Source organism: Leuresthes tenuis, unplaced genomic scaffold (assembly GCF_036924035.1).
Source record: "Leuresthes tenuis unplaced genomic scaffold, fLeuTen1.0.hap1 SCAF_17, whole genome shotgun sequence".
NCBI classification, from domain to species: domain Eukaryota; kingdom Metazoa; phylum Chordata; class Actinopteri; order Atheriniformes; family Atherinopsidae; genus Leuresthes; species Leuresthes tenuis.
Window position 1 is genome coordinate 19,353,618 of NW_027325371.1, and position 24,091 is coordinate 19,377,708.

General features: G+C 41.1%; 2 protein-coding genes across 5 annotated transcripts; one reads left to right on the top strand and one right to left on the bottom strand.

Annotated features, from left to right (window-relative positions):
• The first annotated feature begins 7,677 nt into the window (after positions 1-7,677).
• LOC140273644 (zona pellucida sperm-binding protein 1-like) lies at positions 7,678-13,860 on the top strand. Of its 2 annotated transcripts, XM_072369269.1 has the most exons (8): positions 7,678-9,148; positions 9,428-9,865; positions 10,716-10,807; positions 11,420-11,550; positions 11,680-11,860; positions 12,409-12,556; positions 12,692-12,761; positions 13,814-13,860. In XM_072369269.1, exons 3-8 carry the CDS (start codon positions 10,716-10,718, stop codon positions 13,843-13,845), a joined length of 654 nt encoding a protein of 217 aa, XP_072225370.1. In that variant the 5' UTR covers positions 7,678-9,148; positions 9,428-9,865; the 3' UTR covers positions 13,846-13,860. The 2 variants fall into 2 exon arrangements, with proteins under 2 accessions (XP_072225370.1, XP_072225369.1); XM_072369268.1 differs by lacking the exons at positions 10,716-10,807; positions 11,420-11,550; positions 11,680-11,860; ... (1 more) ...; positions 12,692-12,761; positions 13,814-13,860 and having other exon boundaries at positions 9,428-9,860.
• A 31-nt stretch (positions 13,861-13,891) lies between these two features.
• On the bottom strand, positions 13,892-23,631 carry LOC140273647 (CD9 antigen). 3 transcript variants are annotated; one of them, XM_072369272.1, is made up of 10 exons: positions 23,530-23,631; positions 23,113-23,254; positions 22,451-22,556; positions 22,204-22,301; positions 20,628-20,702; positions 20,431-20,532; positions 19,733-19,828; positions 17,234-17,317; positions 15,707-15,925; positions 14,923-14,958 (listed from the first exon to the last, which is right to left on the bottom strand). In XM_072369272.1, the coding sequence occupies exons 2-9, from the start codon at positions 23,176-23,178 to the stop codon at positions 15,716-15,718; spliced, it is 837 nt and encodes a 278-aa protein (XP_072225373.1). In that variant the 5' UTR covers positions 23,179-23,254; positions 23,530-23,631; the 3' UTR covers positions 14,923-14,958; positions 15,707-15,715. The 3 variants fall into 3 exon arrangements, with proteins under 3 accessions (XP_072225375.1, XP_072225373.1, XP_072225374.1); XM_072369273.1 differs by having other exon boundaries at positions 23,113-23,251; positions 23,530-23,627; XM_072369274.1 differs by lacking the exon at positions 15,707-15,925 and having other exon boundaries at positions 13,892-14,958; positions 23,530-23,629.
• Between the last annotated feature and the right edge of the window lie 460 nt (positions 23,632-24,091).

The window sequence follows — 24,091 nt, forward strand, 5'->3', positions numbered from 1 at the left end:
AAATGCATACTTTGATGTAATGAAAATGTCATAGCTATTTAGACAACATATAGTTAACAAAATTGGAATAGTTTCACCAAAGTTTCTCCACATTTTCTCCTCCATATTTATCGAATCTCAGTAAAAGTCAGTTACATCTTTTTTTTCACATTTATTTCAGTAAAGAACATGTCTGTTTTTAACAAATTGTGGCCCAAAAACTACACATCGGCTTTTGATTGCTCAAAGCACTTCTTGACAGTCACACTATAATAAATTGATAAAATACAGATTTTACAATTACAGCGTCGTCAGATGAAATCACTGTTCAAGTAACTTGAAGACATCTGTGAAGGTAATTCAGCTACACTTACGAGCACAATGATCCCCCACGGAGAAAATTAGAAGCAGCAGAATGTTTTCAATGTTTACTCACGCAGTCTACAGAGTCGCGGCATCTGAAACAGACCAGTCAATAACTTAATTCCCTTCCTTTGTATGTAAACAGGAACAAGGGCAGAGGTCAAATAACACAGTCAAGCTGTAACCATAGCTTGACTCAGCTGTATAGGTAACCATTCGATGAGAAGCTGCACTGTTGTGTGCAAAATGAGGTCTGGCATTATCCTGCTAAAATAACCATGTTTTACCATAAAACAGCCGAAATCTGGTCTTATCAGCAGTATGGCATCCTCTTTGTGCAATACAGTATCAGGTTACGTTTCTGGATGCAGTGGCAGAATGTAGTGAGAGACAATGGTTTACCAGGAGATCAAGAGCTCAAGGCATTGAGCCTATGTGAAGACAAGGAATGATAGTTTCTCATGCAGTGCTGCTTGAGGACTCAGATGTCATGTGCATTAAACAGTGGTTTCTATCCTTCAGGCACTATGATTTCCCCAGATTCTCTCAGTTTTTTCACTATAATTTGCAATGTAGATGTTAAAAGACCGCAGTTCTGAGCCATGGCCATTCCTTGCTTGGGCCTACAGTGGATGCTCCTTTTATACCCAATCCTGACACCCTCACCTGTCACCATGCGTCACCTCCAGAATACTATTACTTGTGCTCTGCTGGCATCAAATTCTGGATCAGTTTATATTTACAATACAATGAAAACGGTTAGTGAAGACACTGAAAATCATTTCCTTTGTACTTGCATCTGTTAAATAAACGTCCACATCAATGAAATAAAGTTTTTTGAAATTAAGTTTTTGTTGCAATTTAGAAAACTTCTCTGGAAATGGGGATTTGTCATTTTTCTCGTCCATTTCCCAAATTTTGTCTCAAGAAATTATATCTGCAGAAATGTTTTTTAAAAATTAGATTTAATCTGCCTTTAACATTGAAACATGTACATACTAAATTCAAATGGCTTGTAAATCATCACATTCTTTTATTTATCCTTAAAAGTTTCCCACCTTTTTGGGATTTAGGATTGCAAATGTAATTTGTCATTTTCTACATACGTTTTACTGTGTATTTGGGTAAAATGAAGAGAGAATTTGTTACTGGAATACTATTAGAAGAGAAGATAAGTGAGGCAAGGAGAGTAGAGTACAGCATGTGCAGGGCAAGCAACCACGTGAGCCACAGAGAAACAGAGGTGAACTTTGAGTTAAGGGGAATTCAAAATGAAAAATGAAATCAAGACATAAAAGAATATGCCAAAAATGTATTTAAGAGAATGTCTCTTTAAATATAGTGTCCTGTCGTCTGCCAGCCTGTTGTTTGAATGAAAACTGGATAGTGTCACAACTCATGGTGGACATATTGTACAGTACATATGTGCCACTGCAGTTTCCAAGGCTACAGCACAGCTTCCAGTGGGGTGAATACTGTTATACTCCAGGTGCCCCAGCCACTGTTTACATTCAGTTAAGAAAAAAAAAAGAAAGAAAGAAAGAACTAACTAAATGGATTCCTAGTATTTAGTCAAGCCCACCCGTTTCCATGGTTACTGGCCAAGGATTTTCATTCTTGACTCCCTCCCTCACCCCTGGGCACTCTTTTTATGGACTTCCTCTCTTTTTCTCTTGCTCACATTACTACGTTTAACTCCAATATCTCCTCATGTGATATCCTCCCCTCTTTGGGAAAATATCTGCTCCTCCTGATTCTCGCTCAGTGCCACCCCAGCCTTTTCTGACGCCCACACAAAGCCTTCCTCTTTCAGTGAAATCCAGACATGCAGCAATACTTGTGCTCTGAGTCTAGAGAAAACAATTCTTCGCTGTAGCTAGGCAACTCCAAATATGAGTCATCCCACTGCCGCACCCATAATCAACTGATTGCCACCCCCCACCCCACTACTCCAGTAGTCTCAGATCCTCATTATGAAGCTTAGTGAACATAATTCAGACTGTGTGGCTGTGGCAGTGGAAACTACACCTCTGCATGGTTCATCTGAATCCTCTCTCACACCCTTCAAGCCAAGTAGTGGAGGTAGAGTGACAGCCCTGCTGGGGAAAATCAGCACACTGGGTTCAGCTAACAACATCATGACCACAGTGTGACGACAAAACTGCCAGCATGAGAGGCGTTGGCACACCTGTTGACCAGAAAATCTCACCCTCGCCCAGGGGTTAGATGGTGAATTATTATCCGCAATATACAGTGCAAATGACAAAAACTGCCAATGATTACTAAACAGACCAAAAAGAGACAATAAAGCAATTTAAAGGTCCAATAATCTGCATTTTAGATTGATGAGATCTATCAGATGAACAGAGTTTTAAAATGACATTTACTGACTTAGACCAATGGAATGTCGCCCTCTAGTGGACGGATACTTAACACCGACACCTGGATTTAGTGTGGCTACATTGCGTTGTTTTTCTTTTTTTTTTTTTTTAAATGAACAAATTCTGATATATCATTTACGGTGCATATCAACCTCACGTCTCCATTTAACCCCTCTGTCTGCAGATATGAGGAAGCTGTAGGCATTCTTTAGTAACTAAGAAGGATCCAATGGTGCTGTTTGAGACCCTAACAAATATTTTGTCCTTGCTGATGAAGCCAGGTTCAGGTCAGATTACTCTGAAAACTGGCAAGCAAAAAGGACTCTTTGGCGTGAATTATCTTTGCTGACATTTTTTATTTGTTTGTTTTAACGTGAAAAGTGACAGCAGAAGCAAATATTGCTAATATTTGATTTACGCACTTTCTCAAACGTCACACGGGCGTCCTGCTAATTATGATCAATTAGTGAACAGGTGTGCTGGCAGGAAGTCTACAAAGAATACTGCCGCAGGTCATTCTGTCTCAGTGTTTTGGTGCATATAGAAAACTTTATTCTGGCAATGCATTTAAAACAAAAAGCACACTGCTTCGGTTTCCTCGTTTACACCATCTCAACAATAACTTTGTCGTCTGTGGGCTGGTGTGAACCCACGAACTCCTTACAAACACCTTCTCCGGCTCTCTTTGCAGGCAGAGCCAGCGCTTTAACGACCAAAAACCTCACCCATCCCCACACTAGCGGAGTCAAATGGCGGTTACAGCTCGGCTCAAGGTCCCGAAACGTGAGACGTCCTTCTCACTTCAAGAACGACAGAGGCGAGGACGGGACGGCGAACACCCAAAAAGGAAGGGAGGGGGAAGGAGAAGGGCCCGAGCGGAGACTTGAACCCAGTATGGTGTCTCCTACAAGTGGCGCAACTTCCAAAGGCCGTTTTAGACGACTGGAAACCAAGAGAGAGCGGCTGTTCACCTCGCATGACTCTCACAGTGGGAACTGCAGCAGTGGATACATCAGACAAGTAGTACCCGGCAAGTTTTACATAACTGGTCAGTTTAAAGCAAACATCCCACATCAGGCCCATCAATCCGACTCCGCTGTTTCAGGTGAGCTGTCCTGAGGTCCTGATGCTGCTTGCATTTTTGCATTTTTATCCCGTAAATCTAAATGAAAGAGCGCATAGTTTTCAGCTAGAATGTGCTTCTAATGTTGGGGTTCAATGTGACAAGTTATGGCAGAAAAAGGTTAAAGCTCTCTTGTGCATGGTACAGCAGACGCATTTTTGGTTTGGAGTATAAATAAGCTGCAAGAAGAGTTCAAATCCTGTAAATGTCATTACAGCGACGTAAAAAATCAGTATATGGAAAATGTCCTATTAAAATAAATCTCCACATAGGTATTTAAAGGGAACGTTCTTTTTTTTTTAACCTGGACTTTACTTCTGGCACGAATACGCTCATCTACTTACCAATAACAGTTTCGTGAAAATCAGCATCCTTATTTAGATATTACCGATATTTACATTACATGTGTAAATCCATATAATGGGAGAGAACGGGGCATAGACAATACAGCCTATAAATAAGGAATAATCTGTCTTTATTTCACCAATAGTTAGACGAATTAATGTATTAACGAGTACTATTGCTCTGTTAGTTCTGAAATTAAACCTTTTTTTTTTTAAGAGATGGATGTCTTTAATGGCGCTGTTGACTAATAAGCATCTTGAATTGAACCCCTGACCGCACAGTGCTTTGTTAGGAAGAGACCAAAAGAGTTGGAGCCGATTTAGCTGTTCTTTCCATCCTATTTGAATGATCCTTTCTTTGTAATTTAATCTTCATGTCCACCAGTCTCTGTGTGACGCCTTTGTTCTCACTGTATTCCCAATGCAGTCGGTGGTTCTTGCCTTTATGTATGCACAAAATTACAGTGTGCACACATGCATGCAGGCGGTAATCGGAGGTGGCTTGTTTTTGTTTTCCAGTCCAGGCTCAGGAAAGCATGGCTAAGATCAGAGGTCAGCTGCTTAGTGGCTCAGAAGAGAGCTGGCAGAAGCTGCAGCCTGTGGTGGAGTGTGGGGAGGATGCCATGACCCTCACTGTCAATAGGGGTCGACTTGTACAGCTATTCCTGGACCGAGGTGAGGCTGTGCCTTCTCAATTTATCTGTACTTCAGCTTTACCGGGTGTGGGGGACCACTTTTTGAAGTTGCTTGGATTTAGATACGCAGACTCCTTCTTTTAAAAATAAGTATCTAAGCCCTTTGAATGAGCACAAATTATTTCCTACAATTCCCAGCAAGACTTATTTTGTGCAAATCAAAACTGAATTGAAATGATCTTGTAATTTTTAAGGCAAGGTCAATGCAACACCATCACATCGCTCCAGATAAATGTTTCACCCATCCACCAACAGGCCGATTGTAGTCAACAAGCTGAATAACCGCCCATACTGGTGTTGGCCTGATACATCCGTGTAGGCCTACTCTTGTCCTTTCTCAGTAGTCATGTTTCCATCTAAAAGTGATTTGATTCATTGGGAAATGCGCTTTAAAAGAAACTCGAATCATGTGTGTTTCCATCAAAAGTATGAACTTTGGTGAAAACTACTAACTGCTGCTTCAGACTTTTCCATTTATTTCTTTTCCATCTAATTTCTCATGGTTTATCAAACCACAGTCTACACATTTCCACACGGCGCTCTTGATATATGCTGGATTTTCAGTTAGCAGTTATTTGTTTCTCCTTAATTAAAGTTAAAAACACCACAACTTCTTCCTCCATTGTCCGCCATGTTTGTTGTCTTGTGAGTGACCCACAAACAACGGAAGCAGTTGGGGTGAAAGTGCGCCACGTCAGACTTGATGCAAACACAGCTGTCTCCATCCCTTTCGAATCAACCAAAACCCGGCGCAAACGAGCGTATTTTCATTTGTTCGAATCAGGGGATTTTAATTCGAATTATGGCGTTTCCATCATAATTTTCCAATTCGATACTTCTCGATGCGCTTCTAAACAGGCTGATGGAAACACACCTAGTGTCTACATTCCGGATTCCTTCTCTGATCCCATCTCCTCGTGTCTGTTCTTTAAAGCTGAGATGTGAAAGGAGGCGGCAAGTTGGAGACAAGGCAGCAGGCACTTCATAAAAAAGTAATTCATGCTGTAGAACAATGTAGCGCGTGACACAGCAGATCACCTTCTTTTTTCCCCTTCTTTTTAAACCTCTTATTGTCGGGGGGCGGGGTAGACCTCTGAAGATGGACCTCCTCAAAGCTCCGACAAGCATTCCATTTTCTTTAAATGCATTTTAGGAATTGTGTCGGACCTCTGGGAGCAGTAGCTCGGTCACAGGAAGGTCAGACCTCTTGAAAGAAAAGTGTTTCCAAACAACCAAGTATTTTTTTTACCTTTTTTCTTTTTTTAATCCACTTTTAATCTCTTGTTGATCAGAGGTACTCTTTCCATCATGGTGAACATTAACTGTGTAACACGTCACAGCGAGTGACTTTGGGCTTTTAGGGAAGTGCCACAGGGCTGCCACAGAACAAGAATAGAATTGCAGAACAAAAGTCAGTTCTGTAGTTTTATTTGGATTAGGGTCTATTCATGATCTTTGCAAGCCAAAGTTTTAATTGGACAACCCTGCTTTGTAATGCTTTCTAGTTCTTCTGTCTCCTTTCCCCATAATAGTAAAACTTAAGTTTTGTGTTTTTGTGTGTCCCAGCCAATGACTCATCGCTGCCCCTGTTCCAGCTGCCGGCACATTGTGGTTACTCTATTCAAACCACATGGAGAGACCTCAGTCTGATGGCTCGGTATGATGCCTGTCACGTCACCCAAGAGGTGTGGGACATTCTGCTTTACCAGTCACATCGATCAGTTAATGGTGTAGTTGAATCAGCCAGTTTTTGAGCTTCAACTTTGTGGAAAATCTTGACTGAGCTATTTTAGCCTTCATTCTTTTGTGATGTTACGCCTGCTTTCCCAACTCTTCTGAAGCCTTCTGTTCTGGTAACTGGGGTAAGATGAAACCTGGATTTCAGCTAAAATTACTCTGGGACTTTCACAATTACTGACTGAAAACTGTTTTATTGTGGAAAGGCTATCTTATCTTTAATGGGTATAAAATGCTTTGAGCCAAGAGTAAGAAAAATGGTTAATGAATATTGTGAAAACACGTTTATTTAGAATGACAACCATGTGTTGCCTCTGCTGTGGAGGGAGACTCCGGTCAAGATGTCCTGTCCGGTCTCTCAGATTAAGCCTCTGTCTGTGAAGCCATCCTCCCTCTGCTGCTCCCCTTCTGGTATGACTGTTAAAGTACAGCTACCTTCTGCGACAGAGGAGCCGAGTATAAAGGGTACATTTTCTTTCTGTCTGCATCAGAAAGCTCTCGAATATATAACACTTTTGTTTTTTTCCATCCATTTAAATCAAATGTTTGTAGTTTTCTCTTTTTTTTTTTTTTTTTATTCTTCCACTGCAGTGAGAGGAGAATGGATTGAATTATCGCTGCTGGCTGAGCAGTGTGGCTTTACTTGGGCCAAACGAGACGCAGAGATCGTAATTGCTGTCCCGTTTATTTCTTGTGGCATCACAGTGAAGGTGAACATTAAATGCTCTGAATTTTGAAACAGACTTTAAATGTGTTCTGTTTGTATAACACGCCATGACATGTTTTGGCATTTTTGTCAGGATGGAAAATACACTTTGCATCTACAAATGGGACCAAAGATCCTCACATTGGCCTGTCCTGTCTCATCCATCGAGGGACTCCCAGCTACCCATCTACCTCTGACTGACAGTCCTCCTAATCTTATCAGAAGGGCAATGAAACCCATGCTAGGTCCTTTTGGGCCCTTACCGTGGATCCCACCTTTCTACCTGGCTCCACCTTACTACCCCCACCCTACATATCACCACAATTTCCTTTCTCCTCCTAAAGGACGCAAGTCATATAACCTGCCTACACTACCGTCTTTGACTCCTGGCATTACATTTAGTTTACAATCTCATCCCCCTGTGAGTTCCCAGCCAAACTATCAGGACCACAACTTCCAAAAGAATCCCATCTGGAATCCTTATGAACGCTCGGGGGGTTCAAATCTGGCATTTTCAGATGAAAAGCAAAATCAAGAAGCTCCTGTCTCAGATGTCTCTGAGAAGCACAGTGCTGCAACCACAAACTTTCCAGCTGAGGTTGAAGCTCCTCATTCCCAGGCTCCCAGCCATGATTTCAGTCCATATTACCACTACTACCATCACCCCAAAATCCCCCTTCCTGGCACTCCTCAAAACCCCCATCCTGGTCCAGGGGGTTCTGGATTACTGTCCTCCGCTTTCTCTCACAGTCAGTCTCCTTTTTTTAATTTGAACGTCCAACAGACTGAGAGTTCAAGCAAAGATGCATCAGATGAGATTTCGCCACCTAAAACTGCCGTCTATCCTTACACTCCACCAAATACTAAATTTCCCAACAAAGTTTTTGCACTGTATGCACCTTGCCCTCCATACCACTATTTCTATTCTTTTCCACAGTTTGCTCGAGGTGAGGTTAAAAGATTGGGTCTTTTACATCCGGGTTTGACTAAAATTGCAAATCTATCCTTTGTCAGATGCAGTCATTCACCAGTACTTCCAGGACATGACAGACATGGCATGAATCCAGGCAGAAATGAGCCAAAAAGTGTTAAACCTGTTGATACTTTGTCCCGTGCCAAGTTGATGCAGGATGACAATAAGACACATTCTGCATCTGTGACTCCTGCTGTGCCGGTTCCAGTCGCACAAAGCTACCTTCACAGACCAGATCCCGTTGCAGTTCCCCCTATTATACAAGCCCCACGCTCCACTCTAGGATTCATCTATAATCCTAATCCGTACCAGTACTACTACCACCCATACTACAACAAGCTCATGTATTACAGATCGGACGCACTGCATGGAGCAAACGATCATCCTTCTCCAACTTCATCAAAAAATCTAAATCCTCTGCTTCCTTCGTCTTCCTCTACAGTTCACCAACCATCCCATCTCAAACATCAAACCACTACTCCACCTACAAAATCTATGCATGATTTTCAAACTGGACTGTTGCATCCTTACTATTATTATTACTTCTACCAGCCTCAAGTGGCCAAATACAACCAGGAGCTACGTAAACCAGACAGTAAAGCCTCTGACAAAGGATCTACCCAATCTGAAAACCTGCATCCCTCAAACTATGACTTTGGAAGAAAGCAGTGGTTTTCTCGTTCTTCTGAGGCACAGTATCCCAGTACCCCTTTGTTACCTCTCAATCCCTTTCAAAGTCTCTATTCCTACTATATGACTCAGCAACATCCATATTGGCAACACAGCCCATATTTTGGACAGTACAGTGGAAATCCAGCTAAGGAGAAGCTGGATAATAAAATGAGAGGTAAATAGTTGCATTTGTGCTTGAAAATATTAAAATGTCTTATTTTCAAAATGTTTCATTTAAATTTTTCTAATTTTTATTTTATTTATTTATTTTCCTGATTGAAAAGTTAGTGTTTCATGTCTCAGTGGACAAAAAAAGTTCTGGCACTTACAGGCGAAAGTTAAGGCATCGGATTTGGGCTGCAGGGAGACATTCATAGAGCACTGAGTTTGACTGAATTAACTCCCTGCACCTGCATAGCGAGTTCTCCTCCCTTTATTCACTCTGTGCTCTCAGATAATCTCAAGGCCAATCCATACAACGCCCCACCCTGTGGCCTTGGACCTGATTCAGACATTGACTGCAGAAATCCTTTGGGGTGCTGCTCATACAAGATGAAAGGCGAGTCTCTCGCTAATCATAAGTCATCACTACTTGTCTTGAAAACAGACCATTTTAATTCGATAATTGGAGGGAATTGTACATATCTTTAAACTAGAAGCATATACCCAGTAGTTTGGGATAATTTCTTACACTTTTTGTGTCTCTGTGCCAACAGATGGCGCTGTAGGGCAGTATTTTGTCTTTGCTGTGCCCAACTCTGTGGTGGAGCCCACAGTGGTTCGTCCTGCTCTTTCCTCTGAGGACAGTAATGTGTCCTGTGTGCTGCAGAGGCTGGCCTCAGACCTTGACATCTACATTGTGCCCCTGGATGGTTGTGGAGTTAACAAACGGGTAAGACACATTTCTAAATGCATCATCATGTACAATAGAAATGAGTCCATCCCAGTTCAGTCTAATTTCATTGTCAGTTTGTTCATCTTTACATCCCTTAATAAATGCAGTTTCTTACAGTGGATTCTGGACAATCACAGAACATCTCTCCAGAAATTAATATTTAATTGACTACCCATCTGCATACAAAATACAAAGGAAAATGTGGATATTTAACAATAATGAAAGGTTTCCTGACTTTTCTACTTATCTAGTTTTGATAATACAAATCTGAACTGTTAGTTTCTAATTTTATGAATGCAAATACTATAAAATGTAGACACTTAAACTTTTTATTTAGATCTAACTGACTTCACTTACTGACTATATTTAGTTGTGGTGGAAATTTAGTAACGCACAGAGTCAGTTATTTTCTTCTGAGGAGATAAGAGGCTTTAATAATAATATCTTGCAAGAGAGAACAACACAGTACAGAATACAGAGTTGCTCTGACCACTGAAGCAAAAACACAGTTATATTGACCGCTCATCACGTCATCTGTCTTTGGGTATAGTTGATTGTTCTTCTAACTTTCCTCCCCAACCATCAGTTGAGGTTACCCAGACAGTCTTAAATACCAGCCTAACACTGTCCCCCCTAAAGTGCAGCTATCTCATTATAACAAGCCCACCATTGTAAAGAGGAATTTAAGAAAACAGGGCAGGGTGGTACCTTGCAGCTCGGTCATTTGCAGGTTATACACAGTAACACTCAATACAATGCATATAAGAATGAATTTTCCATTACAAACTATAGAGACATGCATCACATTGGTGCTTTGTGTAATCACTTCTGACACATCTTCTGTTAGATGTTTGGTCAGACGATGGTTCATCTTTTGGAAGTCCAAGGTATGCAGCCACACAAAGACGGCAGTTCGGCACACAAGAACTCTCCTGTGAGGTATGTCATTGCTGTTTACAGGTGCTTTTCAATTCGGAGAGGACATCGGCTCTATTTCAGTGGGTCACATGTCACTATTTGACGACATGCTTGTTGTCTTTGCAGGGAAAAATTTGCATTGCAAATAATCTAGTGCTACGTCTGTTCAGACAACTCTCTCTTCTAGTGATCTGTGATCAGCTTTCAGCTGGAGAACATAGGAATTGTTTAAACCATATTTATCATTGGAGTGTCTTTGAATATCTCCCACTGTTCTGAGCTTTTTATTTCATGTTGATAAAGCTGATTGTACTTTTCTCATTTCGTGATGCATGAAAACCTGGAACAACAAAGAAAGTTGAAGCCACTATCCTGATGACCATTTTTCTTACATGTAGTTTAGTTTTTGTTGAGTCAACTAAAGCAAAGTAGGTTGTGCTGACTAGCACAGTTTGCCCCTCTTATAAGCCTGTGAGATGTGCAATAATGATCAGTATACCATAAAAACATTAGATATGTTAAATGACATGCTTTCTTCACTTTTATCATGATCCCTGCATCCTTTGTGCTGGTAAACGTGTTCCTGAGGTCCACTCTGCTAATCATGCGCACATTGCTTGTGTCGGTCTGCAGGTTTATGGTGGGATGTAGTTCCTCCCCAGATACTCCTGGTGAAGTGAGGTTCCACATGATGGACCAGCAATCTCAGCCCTCCATCCAGCTCAAACCAGCTGCTATCTCTGTGCTATTTAGAATTGCAACAGGTGCTTTTTTCCCCTCTTTAAATGTCACATCATTTCTATTCTTGCTAAGTGTCTTGGCATTATAGTCTCTTGCTGTCTACATCCTGTGGAATCAGCTGAGCTTTTCTTTTTGTTTTTATGCTCTTGCAGATGGGTCCTTCGCCAACTACTACTCTGAGGCTCACTTGCCTCTTAGCCTCCTGCAGGGTAAACTGGTTTATGTGGAGCTGAGCCTGCTGGCCCCCTTAGCACCCAACCTGGTGCTGGTGGTTCACTCCTGCCTGGCTTACACTCTAGCTCCGTATGTCAGCTGGATCCTTTTATATGATAGGTATGTTTATATGTGGATAATGGGGTGAAAGTAAAGTAGACTAGATTCATCTCTTTTTGTCTGGAAAATATATATATATTTTTTTTTTCATTATTGGTTGTTGCTATAACTACAATGAATGGACTTCCTGTTGTTTCTTGCCGGTGTGGTGTTTGGGCTATGCTTTGTTTTTTGTTTGAGCTAAAATCTGATAGTAGGAACTTTTCTTTTTTTTTTTTTTTTTGGTCAGTGTAGCATTATATTCATAGATTTGCAGGAATCTTAAGGTTGTGTCAATTAATTTCCATTTACTGGTTGCTTACTATATATTCACATTAAATGTTTGCAACCATCGGCAAAATTACAGTTGAATTGGTCTCCTATTACTGGGCTTAACCAATAATCTACTAAAGTCTTCTCTACTCAAATAAAACATGGCTCCTGCAGTTGAATCCTAACAGGTACCGTGATCATTAGAGGACATGCGGTGTCCAAATCCTAAACTGGAAAATGATTGTTGTATTAATTCTTCAGAGCTTTTCTGTTGTAAAGTCTTTTTTGGTGTTCAGTTGTTCCAGCCAGGGCTTTTCGCAGCTGCTTCCTTCCCCAGACACTCACCACATCCGGAGGATTAAAATCACCAGCTTCCCCTCTCTTCCCCTGGAAAGTTCAACCCACACAGCTCACAGAGGATACTCTCTCCTGCAAGACCCAGAGGTGCCTCCCACTTAAAACACACCCAGGTTTACCACTGCTGCTGTCTAAGAATGGGCTGCAGTTAAGTTCAAACTTAGTGTGGAATAGGATAACTATAAATAGTTTGAATGTTTTCCTGTTATTTGCCCCACTCAGATCTACTTTTTATGCCTGACGGAAACATGCTCAGCTGCTGATGGGAGCTGTAGCATAGGCTGCATTAAAGGTAAGATTGTAAAAATAAAAATGAATAAAAAGCAAGCGTAATAGTGGTATGGGAGTCTAAGGTGGCTGGTTTTATTTTTTTTCAAATGTAGTGACATTCAACAGAAAACTCTCACAGAGCACTTAATTAGGAACACTGTACTGAGTGAAGCCTCCCTTTGCTCTCAGGAAGAGCTTCAGGGCCTGTTAACATTATTTATGAGAGAAATGCTACAACATGCTATTCAGTCTTTTGGCAGTCTTGTTTTTCTTGACATAAATGTATCCCACAATGTCTGTACATTCATGCTGCTAGTGGAGGATTAGTGTGGTGTAGCAAGGCAGGATCCTGATAGTTGACAAAAGCACAGTTGTATTTAAGAGGATCAGTAATGAGGAGAAAACTTCTTCCCCACACTATTATCAAGCATCCTCACCCTGGCCTGTCTGGGGGCATCAATAATGCCAGTTTAAGCTTCACTAAATGTGCCTAGTCTTCAGTGGTATAGTTTTGGCAATCTTGTGTTCATGGTAACTTCATTGTTGTGTTGTCTTGTACCATGTAGCCCATCCAACTTCAGTGAATTCTGAATCGCTTTTCTGGTCACATCAGTCGGTGTCCTCTGAGTCATTGAAACCATTTGGGCCGTTTTCTGAATTCTCTCATCAACAAGGCATTTCCTGCCACACAACTGTTGCTCACAGGATGTTTTGTCGCATCTGTACCGAGGGAGGGCGGGTTACTGTCTGGCATCAACCGTCATACCACAGTCCTCCCATTCAGATCATTGACATGGATCCCCCAATCCTGGCCTTGTGCTCTGTACTTGTCACCTGATTGGCTAGTTTTAGAAATTAATTCAAATGCATTTCATTGAGCACTTTCGAGTTGCACAGATGACACTGAAGTCACACTTCTTGTTTATATTATAAAGTCCCATTTCAAACTGCTTCAACACATTGGCAGAAAGTCCACAATATAGCAAATATATATATATATAAATATTAGACCGTAAATGTGGGTTTTATAGCATTTTCCTTCCATAACACTGCTTTATTGTCCTTTCCCCACAGGTCCCAACAGCGACATGCAAGCAATGAAATAAAGACACTTTCACGCAGCTGCAACTTGGCTCTCATTTTATAAACAAGTTTCCTCCACGATGGTGTATTTATTTCTAATTTTGTGAACTGAACACTACAGTGCAATACAACAGCCTGGAGTACAGAAAAGGAAAAACAAGCAATTTAAGGCATTAAGCTGTTTAGTTTAGAAAGCAAAGAAATCTGACAGCATCACAAATTCTCATGGAATTAAGTTTTATTTTGTTTTTTTCCCTTTGTATCAAGGCAGCCTTTACAGTAAGTAAACACTTAATAGTGCACAGCTCCAAACTACTGTTAATGTGTTAATGCAATCAATTAAGCGGTCTAAAACACAACCTGCTTCTTCAAAACATGACACTCAAGGTAATTTGGACTTTTATGGCCAGTGCTGTGGCCCTCAAGCCACTCAGACATAAAGGAAAATAAATGGAATGCAATTTCCACAAAAAACACAATTTAAAAAAAAAAATAAAACACTGTACCCTTTAAAAAAAAAGTATTTAAAAAAAAAAAAAAAAAAAAAAAAACTGAAGCTAACCATCATGATGTCATAAGCAGAGTAAAGATAAAACAAGGCACTGAAATTCAAGGTATCCCTTTTTATAATTTGACCTGATGCATGGATTTGCATGATTAATATGATCCCTGTTGACAGCTCTCTCAGTACAGAAATGTACGGAACATCTTAAACATTTTCAAAAGCTGCTCTCATTGAGTTCAGGACCCACATTAACTTGAAGTGTTGAACGGACGTGAAAATCTAATTGTAACAACAAAAAAAGGCTCACATAATCTTATTAGCTGAATTTGACATCAAACAGATGCCTTCACATTTTAAGATTACAGTACCTAAATATTTTGGAAACCTTCCAAACAATCCTATTTTCAAGTTGTGATGTTTTGGGGATATAGATACTAAATGACCACATAGGAAAATCTGTAAATATTGGATTCCTGGTTGAGTCTCCAGTGACGGTCTTTGTTGATGGAGAGGAGGATAACCGTTGAAAACCCCAATCCTCTTAGTACACAGTCGAATAGTATGTCGTGATCCCCTGCTGGACTCTCTTGAGCTGTTTCAGGAGGATAGTGGCGCAGACCAGGGCAGTAATCTGTCATGCAGACACAGAAGGAGGAAGGGGCGTAAAGAGTGGGGACAGGACAAAGATGGGCAGAGGACAACCTGCATCATCATCCTCATTGCCACAAGATTCAAACCAGCTAAAGAATGACACGAAAGAAGCCACATTTCCCTGCACCAGCGATCCAACCCAACACAACCCACTTGAAAAGCACATGTAAAAGTGAAAAATGCTGCATGATTGGTGAGTAATAACTAGACATTTAAAGAAAAAATCCAACCCCATAACAGCTGCCGATGTAAAACAAAAGACTAAAGTGACTTGTTGGGAAAGAAATCAGGTCAGTACGGTGAACAATATCTTGCTTGGCCACCGAGACTTGTGGCAAAGCAAAAATCCATTTCCACCTTATGAAGGGGAATAGTTGGACTTTTAATAAAACAACTGTTGGGAAAAAAGAAATAAATTGGCTCAAAAAGAAGCCTTTTGATTAAGAGAGCCTTCTGTCCTATTCACCCACTGCCGCTAAGCTTGGAAAAACACAGCATTTGTCATGCTTCTGTGTGGGAATAAGAAAAATAAGAGTTCCAATAACTGGCAACGGTGTTGTTTTAACTGTTATGGGTACTTTCGGGTGGATTTTTTTTCTTTAAAGGGTGCTGAGGACACTTAGCTGTGATCATGCTAAGAAGCAGATGATTCAGTGTGCCAGAGCATTGTGAAATAAATTTAAAAAAAAAACAAAAAAAACAGCACAACAGTGTGCATGAAAACTGACAAGAAAACACTAAGCCTGAGCCACAGGAATGTTGGCCAAAGAGAGGGACGTGAAGACGACCGGGTCCTGGTCGGGGTAGGATGTGGAGGCAAAGTCATACGGAGATGGCTGAGGGGTAGCCACAACAGGAGTGCTGTGAGTCAGGATAATGTACTGAGGAGATGAGGCGGACTGACGAATCTTTGAACTGAGGGTTGCGCTGCATATCAGAGCAATGATCTTTGGGAAGTAATGAATGGGAGAACAAGAGAAAAGGGAAATGAAGAGAGAGGCAAGGGGAAGAGTTTCAATTAAGAAACACGGGGGAGCAAAGTGATTAGAACATGATCATCAACTTATAAAATAAGAGCTATGTGCAAACTTGAGCTTATGAACAGACAATAACAATCTCACTTCCTCGTTTGTTACCATTTCAGTGAATTTGTACCAACAGATTATTTTACACCAACATTTAAAATAAACCTGTTAGAGTTTTTAGTTGTTATCTCATGATATACCCTGTGTTACAATTACATTCCTGTGCTTTAATTGCACTCATGTGCTATACCATAAATATCCTATGTGACACATATGGATCATATACTGCATTAGTTCCAATCATGTGATGAGGAAATGAGGGTGCGTATGAACAAAGGGAGATGCCTCAGGACGGAGTCTTCCAGAGGTCAACAGAGTTCAACAGAGTTCAACCTACAAACGCACAATGCCTGATTCAAACTACTTTATAGATGCATCTCTTTGTATGATTATTATTAAAGGTCTCACACTCTAAATTGGCAGATGTGTCTCCATACAAAAACATTAGACAGAGTCACACGCTCTGAACTTTCTATGCAACCTTTTGTTTTGTAAAGCTCCTCCCCTTTTCTTATCTCTGAATAAAACCAGGCTGCTGCAAAGAGGGAGTCGGAGATGGTTGTTGGTCGCTTAGACACATACACACCTGTGGCTGAAGCAGCGACGGTTCTCCCCTTTTGCAACAGCTGAACTTTATATTGATCTCTTGTGTGGTTCTTTCTGTTTAAGGTGAGACTTCGTTAATAAGAACGAAAACCCTATCAAAACCTGTCGAGCTTTTCTGTTGGGAATGAGAAACTAAGTGGCAACCTAACAGTCCCAATAACTGAAGAGGGTGTTGGTTTAACTGTTTTGGGTATTTTAAGGTGGATATTTTCCTTCAAAGTGTGCTGCCGGTATAAGACATTCTGTTTAGAAAACAGATTATTTTATACCACACTTGAAAATAATCATTGTATTTTGAATTAAGAATGGCTAGCAAGTACAACTCTGTGGCGGGCAACTGGCAGTAAATTGGTGCAATATTTCCCACTATTTTGTTTTTTTGTTCCACGTCATGATTGTGTTCTTTGTTGTTTTTTTCCAACATTTCAATCCAAATCCAAAACGGCAGCAAGCTGCATTTATTCCTACTGGTTTAGAAAAATACATTTACTTGGTTGATTCCTTAATTGTTGAACAAAACATAATTGATTGTGTCCAGTTAACACATGTGCAGCATTTGCCTACCAAAAGAGCTCCAGTCGCGATGAAGATGCCCATCACCAGCGGTGCCCTGCGGTCGAAGACATTTGCGATGGTCCCAGGACAATTCTGTAGGAAGACAGAGGAAACTGTGAGCAGCCACACAACTGCATTTCTTAGCCTTTCCTTTAGCAGAATGAGACAAATCATCCTACATTAAACCAGCATACTCAAAAAAATAAAATAAAATAAAAAATAGATTAAATAGGAGTCAAAACCATCCCATTCAAACAAAAACTCAGTATCCATTCTCAGGGACTTTGAAGAGCACTCCAAACCGTCTTAATATCATGAATCATTTAGGCTCTAGAGAAGACTTTTCGACTTGGTTATGGACTCTATGTGAAAGTCCGATCAACTGCAGATTTGCTCAGACATGATGGCAAAATCTGAATGTTAAATGGCCTGAAAAAAATCGTTTCATATTTCTAAAGGCATCTAATCAAAGAGGACATTTTCACTAATCTTTTACTGTTGGAAAATAACAGGTGGTAAAAAGTGAAAGTTTTGGCTCCCTAAATGGTCAGTGGCATAAGCCTTTGACAAACTGTTCTGCTGTCAGTGAAATATTCAAAAGCCAAAAGCACGATCACAGAAGGTTGCAAGTCCTGATGGCATCATTTGCAGTGCCTGTGGAAAACATCCTGTGTGGTTCCTGTGCCTACGACATCTCAAGGACCTGAGCTGCTACAGGCATGTGGCACTAACATCGCTCCTCATGACATCCCTGGACACGCTCACCCTTGCCCAGCTCGCTGCAGTTTGCGTACCTGCCTGGAATCTGAGTGGACAACTCCATCTTTCTCCTTCAGCAAACTCCATTTAATCTGGGAGCACTGTGAGGATCATGTTTTTTTATTTCTCCAGTGCTTTCAACACCAGCAGGTCAGTACTACTGAGGGACAAACTCGAGGACATGAGATTGGGCTATCACCTATTCCAGGAAGTTTTGGACTAGTGCCAGCAGAACCACTGTAGAGAATGGAGCCCTACAGACTACTACAGTTATATTCCTTTTAATGTTTAACTTTTTTATCAGCTGTGCGCTATGTATGCATGCCCTCTATTAATGAGTGTTATCTGTCCAGATGGCCTCTAATGAGAGTAACCCCTCCAGCTCGTGGGTTGAGGTCATTTGAGCAAAGTTCAGCCAAGAAGACAGTCATTAGGAAATATGAAGACGCTGGGTTGGGCATACCCAGAGGGATGGACACTCACACTCATGCCTTTTCAAAAAATGCAAGAAGGATGGAGAAATACAGATAGATTCTGAAATTGTGTTAAAATGGAGATTAAAGGAACATGAAAAACAACGGCGGAGATTCGGAGGAGCCCTGTTGGTAAATAGAAAGTGAAGCCCAGAGAGGGCTGCTCCGTCAATGTCACTGCATGTTTGGCCTGTTTTTTTGTGGTTTGCTAAATAAACGCATCCTGTTTGCATTTTGCTATCTCTCGAAGATCATTTTTGCCTTCACTCGTCTCTTGGCTTTATTTTTGCCAATGATAAGACAGAATACTTATTTTTGAGGACTTTTTGGTCCCCAGTTTGATTCTGCATACCAGTATGACTGAGGTGACCGAGACACAGGAAATGGAGCCAGCACCCACTACACCACCACCAGATCAATGCAGGGAAACCACAGAGCCACCCCTGAACATCCAGCGAAGGGACATTGAGATGGGGACATCTTACGAGCACCTGGGTGTTCATCTGAACAACTGGACCGGACTTTAAACGCCACTGCACATTATAAAAAGGGGCAGAGCAGACTCTACTTGCCCACGAGGTATTTTGGAGTGCAGGGGGCACTCCTGAAGACCTTTACTGCTGTTATGGCATCAAGCCATTTTCTATGGTGTGGTCTGCTAGGGGGAGCAGCATTGCAGCAACTGACAGGAAGAGGCGGCACCAGAATGGCCCGCTCTGTCCTGAGATGCCCTTTTGAACCTGGTGTTGGGGGAGAGGATGACAGCCAAGCTGTTATTAATCATGCACAGCAACTCTCATTCCCTCCGAAACACACTCACTGGACTGCAGAGCTCTTTTGGTATCAGGCCGCTTCACTCAAAGCGTGTGACGGAGAGCAGCTGTCAGACTCTACAATGAACACTGCTCCCAGTGACAGTTCACACAGAAACTGCAATATCTCAAATTCACTGTGCACTTTACACAATTGTACACATGTGAAAAAAAAAAAATATATATATATATATATATATATATATACACACACTAATATTTTCTTTACACTTCTGCCGTTGTACCTTTTGGAATTTCCCCTTGTGGGACAAATAAAGGTCTATCTTATCGTGTCTTTAACATCTGTGTTCAGTTCCTCTTTTTATTCCATTTCAAGCCCACGCTGATGTTATTTATGTCTATGAAGGATAAGTCATTAGACCTCAGGGTGGAAACTGGGACCGAGCCAGATATTAATGCAACCAGCATAATTAAAACTGCTGTATTTCTTGGCACCAACTTACTGGCATAACGATGCTCTCCATGAACCCATCTGGCTTGGGACAGGTCTGCTTGACTATCTCTATCAGAGAAACCCCAGTCACTCCACAGCAGTGGATCTGCAGGGCAGAAGGAGGGAGGTGGGGGGTGACATTTCAACTGATGGGTAACAATCCTAATATCTGACAATTTACACTGTCTCTATAAAATAGTGTTCAACATTCATTGAGTAAGTACATAAGTAAAACTGTAAAAAATAAAGACTGACAGAATTGTTTAAAACTACACTTAAAAAAAATTGACACTTTTTTTTTTCATATCCTGACGTCACCTTCTATTTCTTGACAACATTGTCGTGACGAGTCTGTCCAAAATAGTGGGCTAGCTTCTGCTAAACTCAGGCTGCAGCCACAAAGTATTTAGCTCATTATCAACTTATTAGCTGCTTTTGTAAATGAGCAAATACAGAGAGACTAACATGCCCTTTGAATAACAACAAATTCTGCCAAACGAGGTGAGGTCCTAAGCTCGTTTCACTGCTCAAAGTGGTTCTGTCTATTTACAGCTACGAGTCTGTTAAATCTCACATGAAGATGGACATTTTGAAATAAAAACCTGGGAAAATGTCAACATCATATACAGTTGGCTGAATACTTTTAAAACAAGAAGTTGAATAGTGCTTTTTATCATAAGGGAAGGGAAAGAATTAGCTGCTGCTTACCGCGTTGTGGATGAAAGTGAGAGTGACGGCAATGGCTGGGTCTCCACTGGCCACATACAGAGTGTACAAGCTAGCGTAGAACTCCCCCAAGTTCCGTCCCACCTTAATAAGGAAAATCAAAGCACAATATCGTGGTTTAGAAATATTGGGGTTCTTACATATTTTCAGGCGATTGCAAACTTTTTCCATTTGCCTACCTCATCCCTGCTGGAATAAGCAAGTACTCCAACAGCAATTTCAGCCATAGCCAGAAAGGTCAAAAGGACGGAGAACTGAAGGGACCGGAAGAGATAAAATGAAGTAGGTTATTAATTCAGCAACACAACAACACGAGAAGTGAACCAATAGTTCAACTTGTTCCTCCATTTTCTCCCAGTAGATGCATCAAAACTGAGATAGATGAAAGACAGCACTGCATCAACATGGGAAAACACACTCAAATGATCCAATAAATAACTTCTACCACCCTTAAAAACAATGAATAACACGTGGATTTCACTCTAAAATGAAGACTTTGTCTTGTTAAGTCGAAGAAAAGACAGCTGATGTCTTCGCAGTTCACTGCGGCATACAAGCTGTCCTCAACTTTCTGCCTTTTAAACGATGTAACAGTTCAGGAAGGCCTTTCACTTTCCAACACGCACATAAAGATTCGGCTACGAGCTAACGCTGGAGAAGACAATCCAATGGGAAACTTTCAGGAGCAGAACTATCAACACAAATATTATAGGCGGTTGCCGTTAAGAGTATTACAAACAGATGCTCGACACTCCTAAAGCCCACTTTTATAAAGTGGTGGAGCTCAGTGATGGGTCCGTTGATGTAACACTATTTGTCCTGAGTCATAATTTGAGAAGGGTTACATGTTATCTAATCACTCAGTCCTCCTATGTGCGCTTCTGCATTTGTAGCTCTTTTGTGTGATTTTGCAATGCAAATTTACAATGCATCTAAAAAAAGGGACAATGGTCACCGTGTCGGGAGGCTGGATGAGCAGAAACTGTCAGCTCAAAATACAAACCGCTACATTGCTTTAGACACCTGATGTGGCAGATGGTTTATTACACAGAACCATCGAGTAACATCCTTGTAAAATGTTTGGAAAAGGGCAAGAAACCGTCTGTTTATCTGTCCGTCAGAACCACAATTCAACTCAAGGCTCGGTTCTTAAATTTCATTAAATTAAATATCTCAGTGTCTTAATGTGACCTGTTAATAATTCAAACAGAAACGTCTTTTAAATGGAGAAAAATCTGGGATCTTACGAAGATGATCTCACAGACGGGGGACCGGTATGCGTTCTGTGTTTAAAAAAGAAAAACCGCATGCTCGTGCTTGGTTCTTTAACTTTCACTCTGCTGGGATGCGTCACAGTGCAGCAACCCACTCCACCTTGAGTAACCATCACCTTTGAATCACTACCACATATATCAAACGTACAAGTGCACCAATAAATCTTCAACTATCGGATGTTTTGAAAGCCTTTTCATGAGGGGGCAAAGTGAACGCAGCAGTAATTCATTCCTTCCGGTAAGTGGTGCCTGTTCTGAGCACTTGTACTGTGAGAGGACGTTAGTTAGTTGGCTACTGGCCAAATCAAAGCAAAAAAAAAGAAAGAAAGAAAGAAAGAAAGAAAGAGGAAGAACTTGTAATAATGAAACGCTTATTCTGAAAAGTCTGCTCGTTTCCCACATAAGCCGTTTTATGTAGTTGCATGCTTTGCGTCATTTAAATGAATCAACCTGAACATTATTTTGATGTAAAAAACCTCACCACTTGTAAAGCACATCTTTTCTCGTTGCAAGCGCCGTAGTCTCCAAATGCAACCACAATCAGCATCACTGCACCGAGAACTATCAGTACAGTCACACCTGCGTTGAGAGAAAGCAAATACATTGGTTACAAAATGTGAACCAGAAGCAGATTTAGAATAATGATTTGTTTTGTTTTTTTCCAGGAGACTACATTGCAATATGCCCAATACATACATATATGTATATATATATATTTGTGTACCTACCAATGACAAAAGCACTTGAGTTGAGGGCATCTATTTGGAAGATCCCTCTGGTGTTTTCACTGAACCTCAGCCATATGCCAAGACCCAAAAAGACAAATCCCACCACCTGCAGAATAGAGAATAAAAAAAAAAAAAAGGATGTTCACCTGCATTCTTGGTTTGAAAGTTTCACATCCTCTCTTGGTGACTTCAAATAACCCGATGTTCCTGAATTCAAGGTGCTAATTGATCATAATTTGTTTCACACTATGTAGGACTTCAAAACAGGTGGCTTGTTGGCATTTTTAGTGGGGGAAAAAAGGCCAGGAGGAGTGAGGGACAGCTGGGAAAACAACAGCAATCCCGGGCGGGCTCAGTTCAAACAAATTACGTGTTTTAGGGTGGAGAACCTGCGGTTGCTACAGCATTCCGTCATCAATCTCCAGGTTTGAATAAAGGCAAACCCGAGCTTGAATTCCTGGGAAACGAAACCTTTTGGCTCAACCTTAACAGCCCATCAGTCAGTCACCCCCCCCCCCCCCCCCCCCCTCCCATTATCTTACAACAAACGTAGTTTATGGTAATATGTTTTAATTAAGGTAGAAATGTATATTTTACTCATTTCTCATAAATGTATGCGTTACTGCAAAAAAAAAAAAACAAAGACAAACAGCGCGACTTACCGCAAAGATTATGTTGAAGAGGATGAGGACATATTTGCAGACGAGCCCGCATCCATCCACAGCCATGATGAGTCCTGCTTTGTTGAACTACGCACTTGGGAAGTCTGGAAACGTTTGCACGAATTGACTCAGCACAGGACTGCTAAGTGGAAAAGCACACGGACGTTTTTTATTTATTTATTTATTTTAAAAAAACACCTCCGATGCGATACAAACCACACACGCTTACAAAAATGAGATACACGCTCAGAAAAATTAGATACACTTTGTGCTGTCGCGAGGCGTTTCAGATCTCAAGTCTTGCTTAAGCACCCAGCGGTACGCTCGTGCGTTTAACAGTTATTTCACAGAGGTGGAAGTCTTAAGCAACGTGACAGCAATTAGGACATAAAAAGAAGCGTAAAAGGAACCACATACCTGTATCCCTTCCCGACAATAGCGCGCCTTTGGTTTCGTCTACTAATGGAAGCGAAATACTCTGGCTCTTAATACATCTGCGTGGACGTTGTTATGCCTGAACATGCATCATGCCCCGCCATCTCACACTCGCTCAGTTTTCCTATTGGCCAAGGAGCGTGACTGACAAGAGCTCCGACCAATGAGCAGAGTAGGAGAGGCTGCTGTGGCCTGCAGCGAGAAAGAGAGAGAGAGGGAGCGCTTAAGTAAAAATGAAACTTAAGGAAGTGAAAGCTAAAATTCACGTTTTGGATTTTTTTTTTTTGAGGGGGGGTTGTATGAGAAATATAACAAAGATTTTATAAACTAATTTAGTGCGTATCTGAACTGTCATAATGTTTGCAGTTATAATGGCGAACACTGTGAAATTCTACTTGCATTACGCACTTGAAACTTGGAGTTGAAACGAAAAACAAAAAGAGGACACAAAGAAGAGAAGAACATTTAAACACACACACACAAAGAACACGATGTGCCATCCTCCCCTTCCTTTCTCACACAGTACACAGGCCAGTGCACTTTT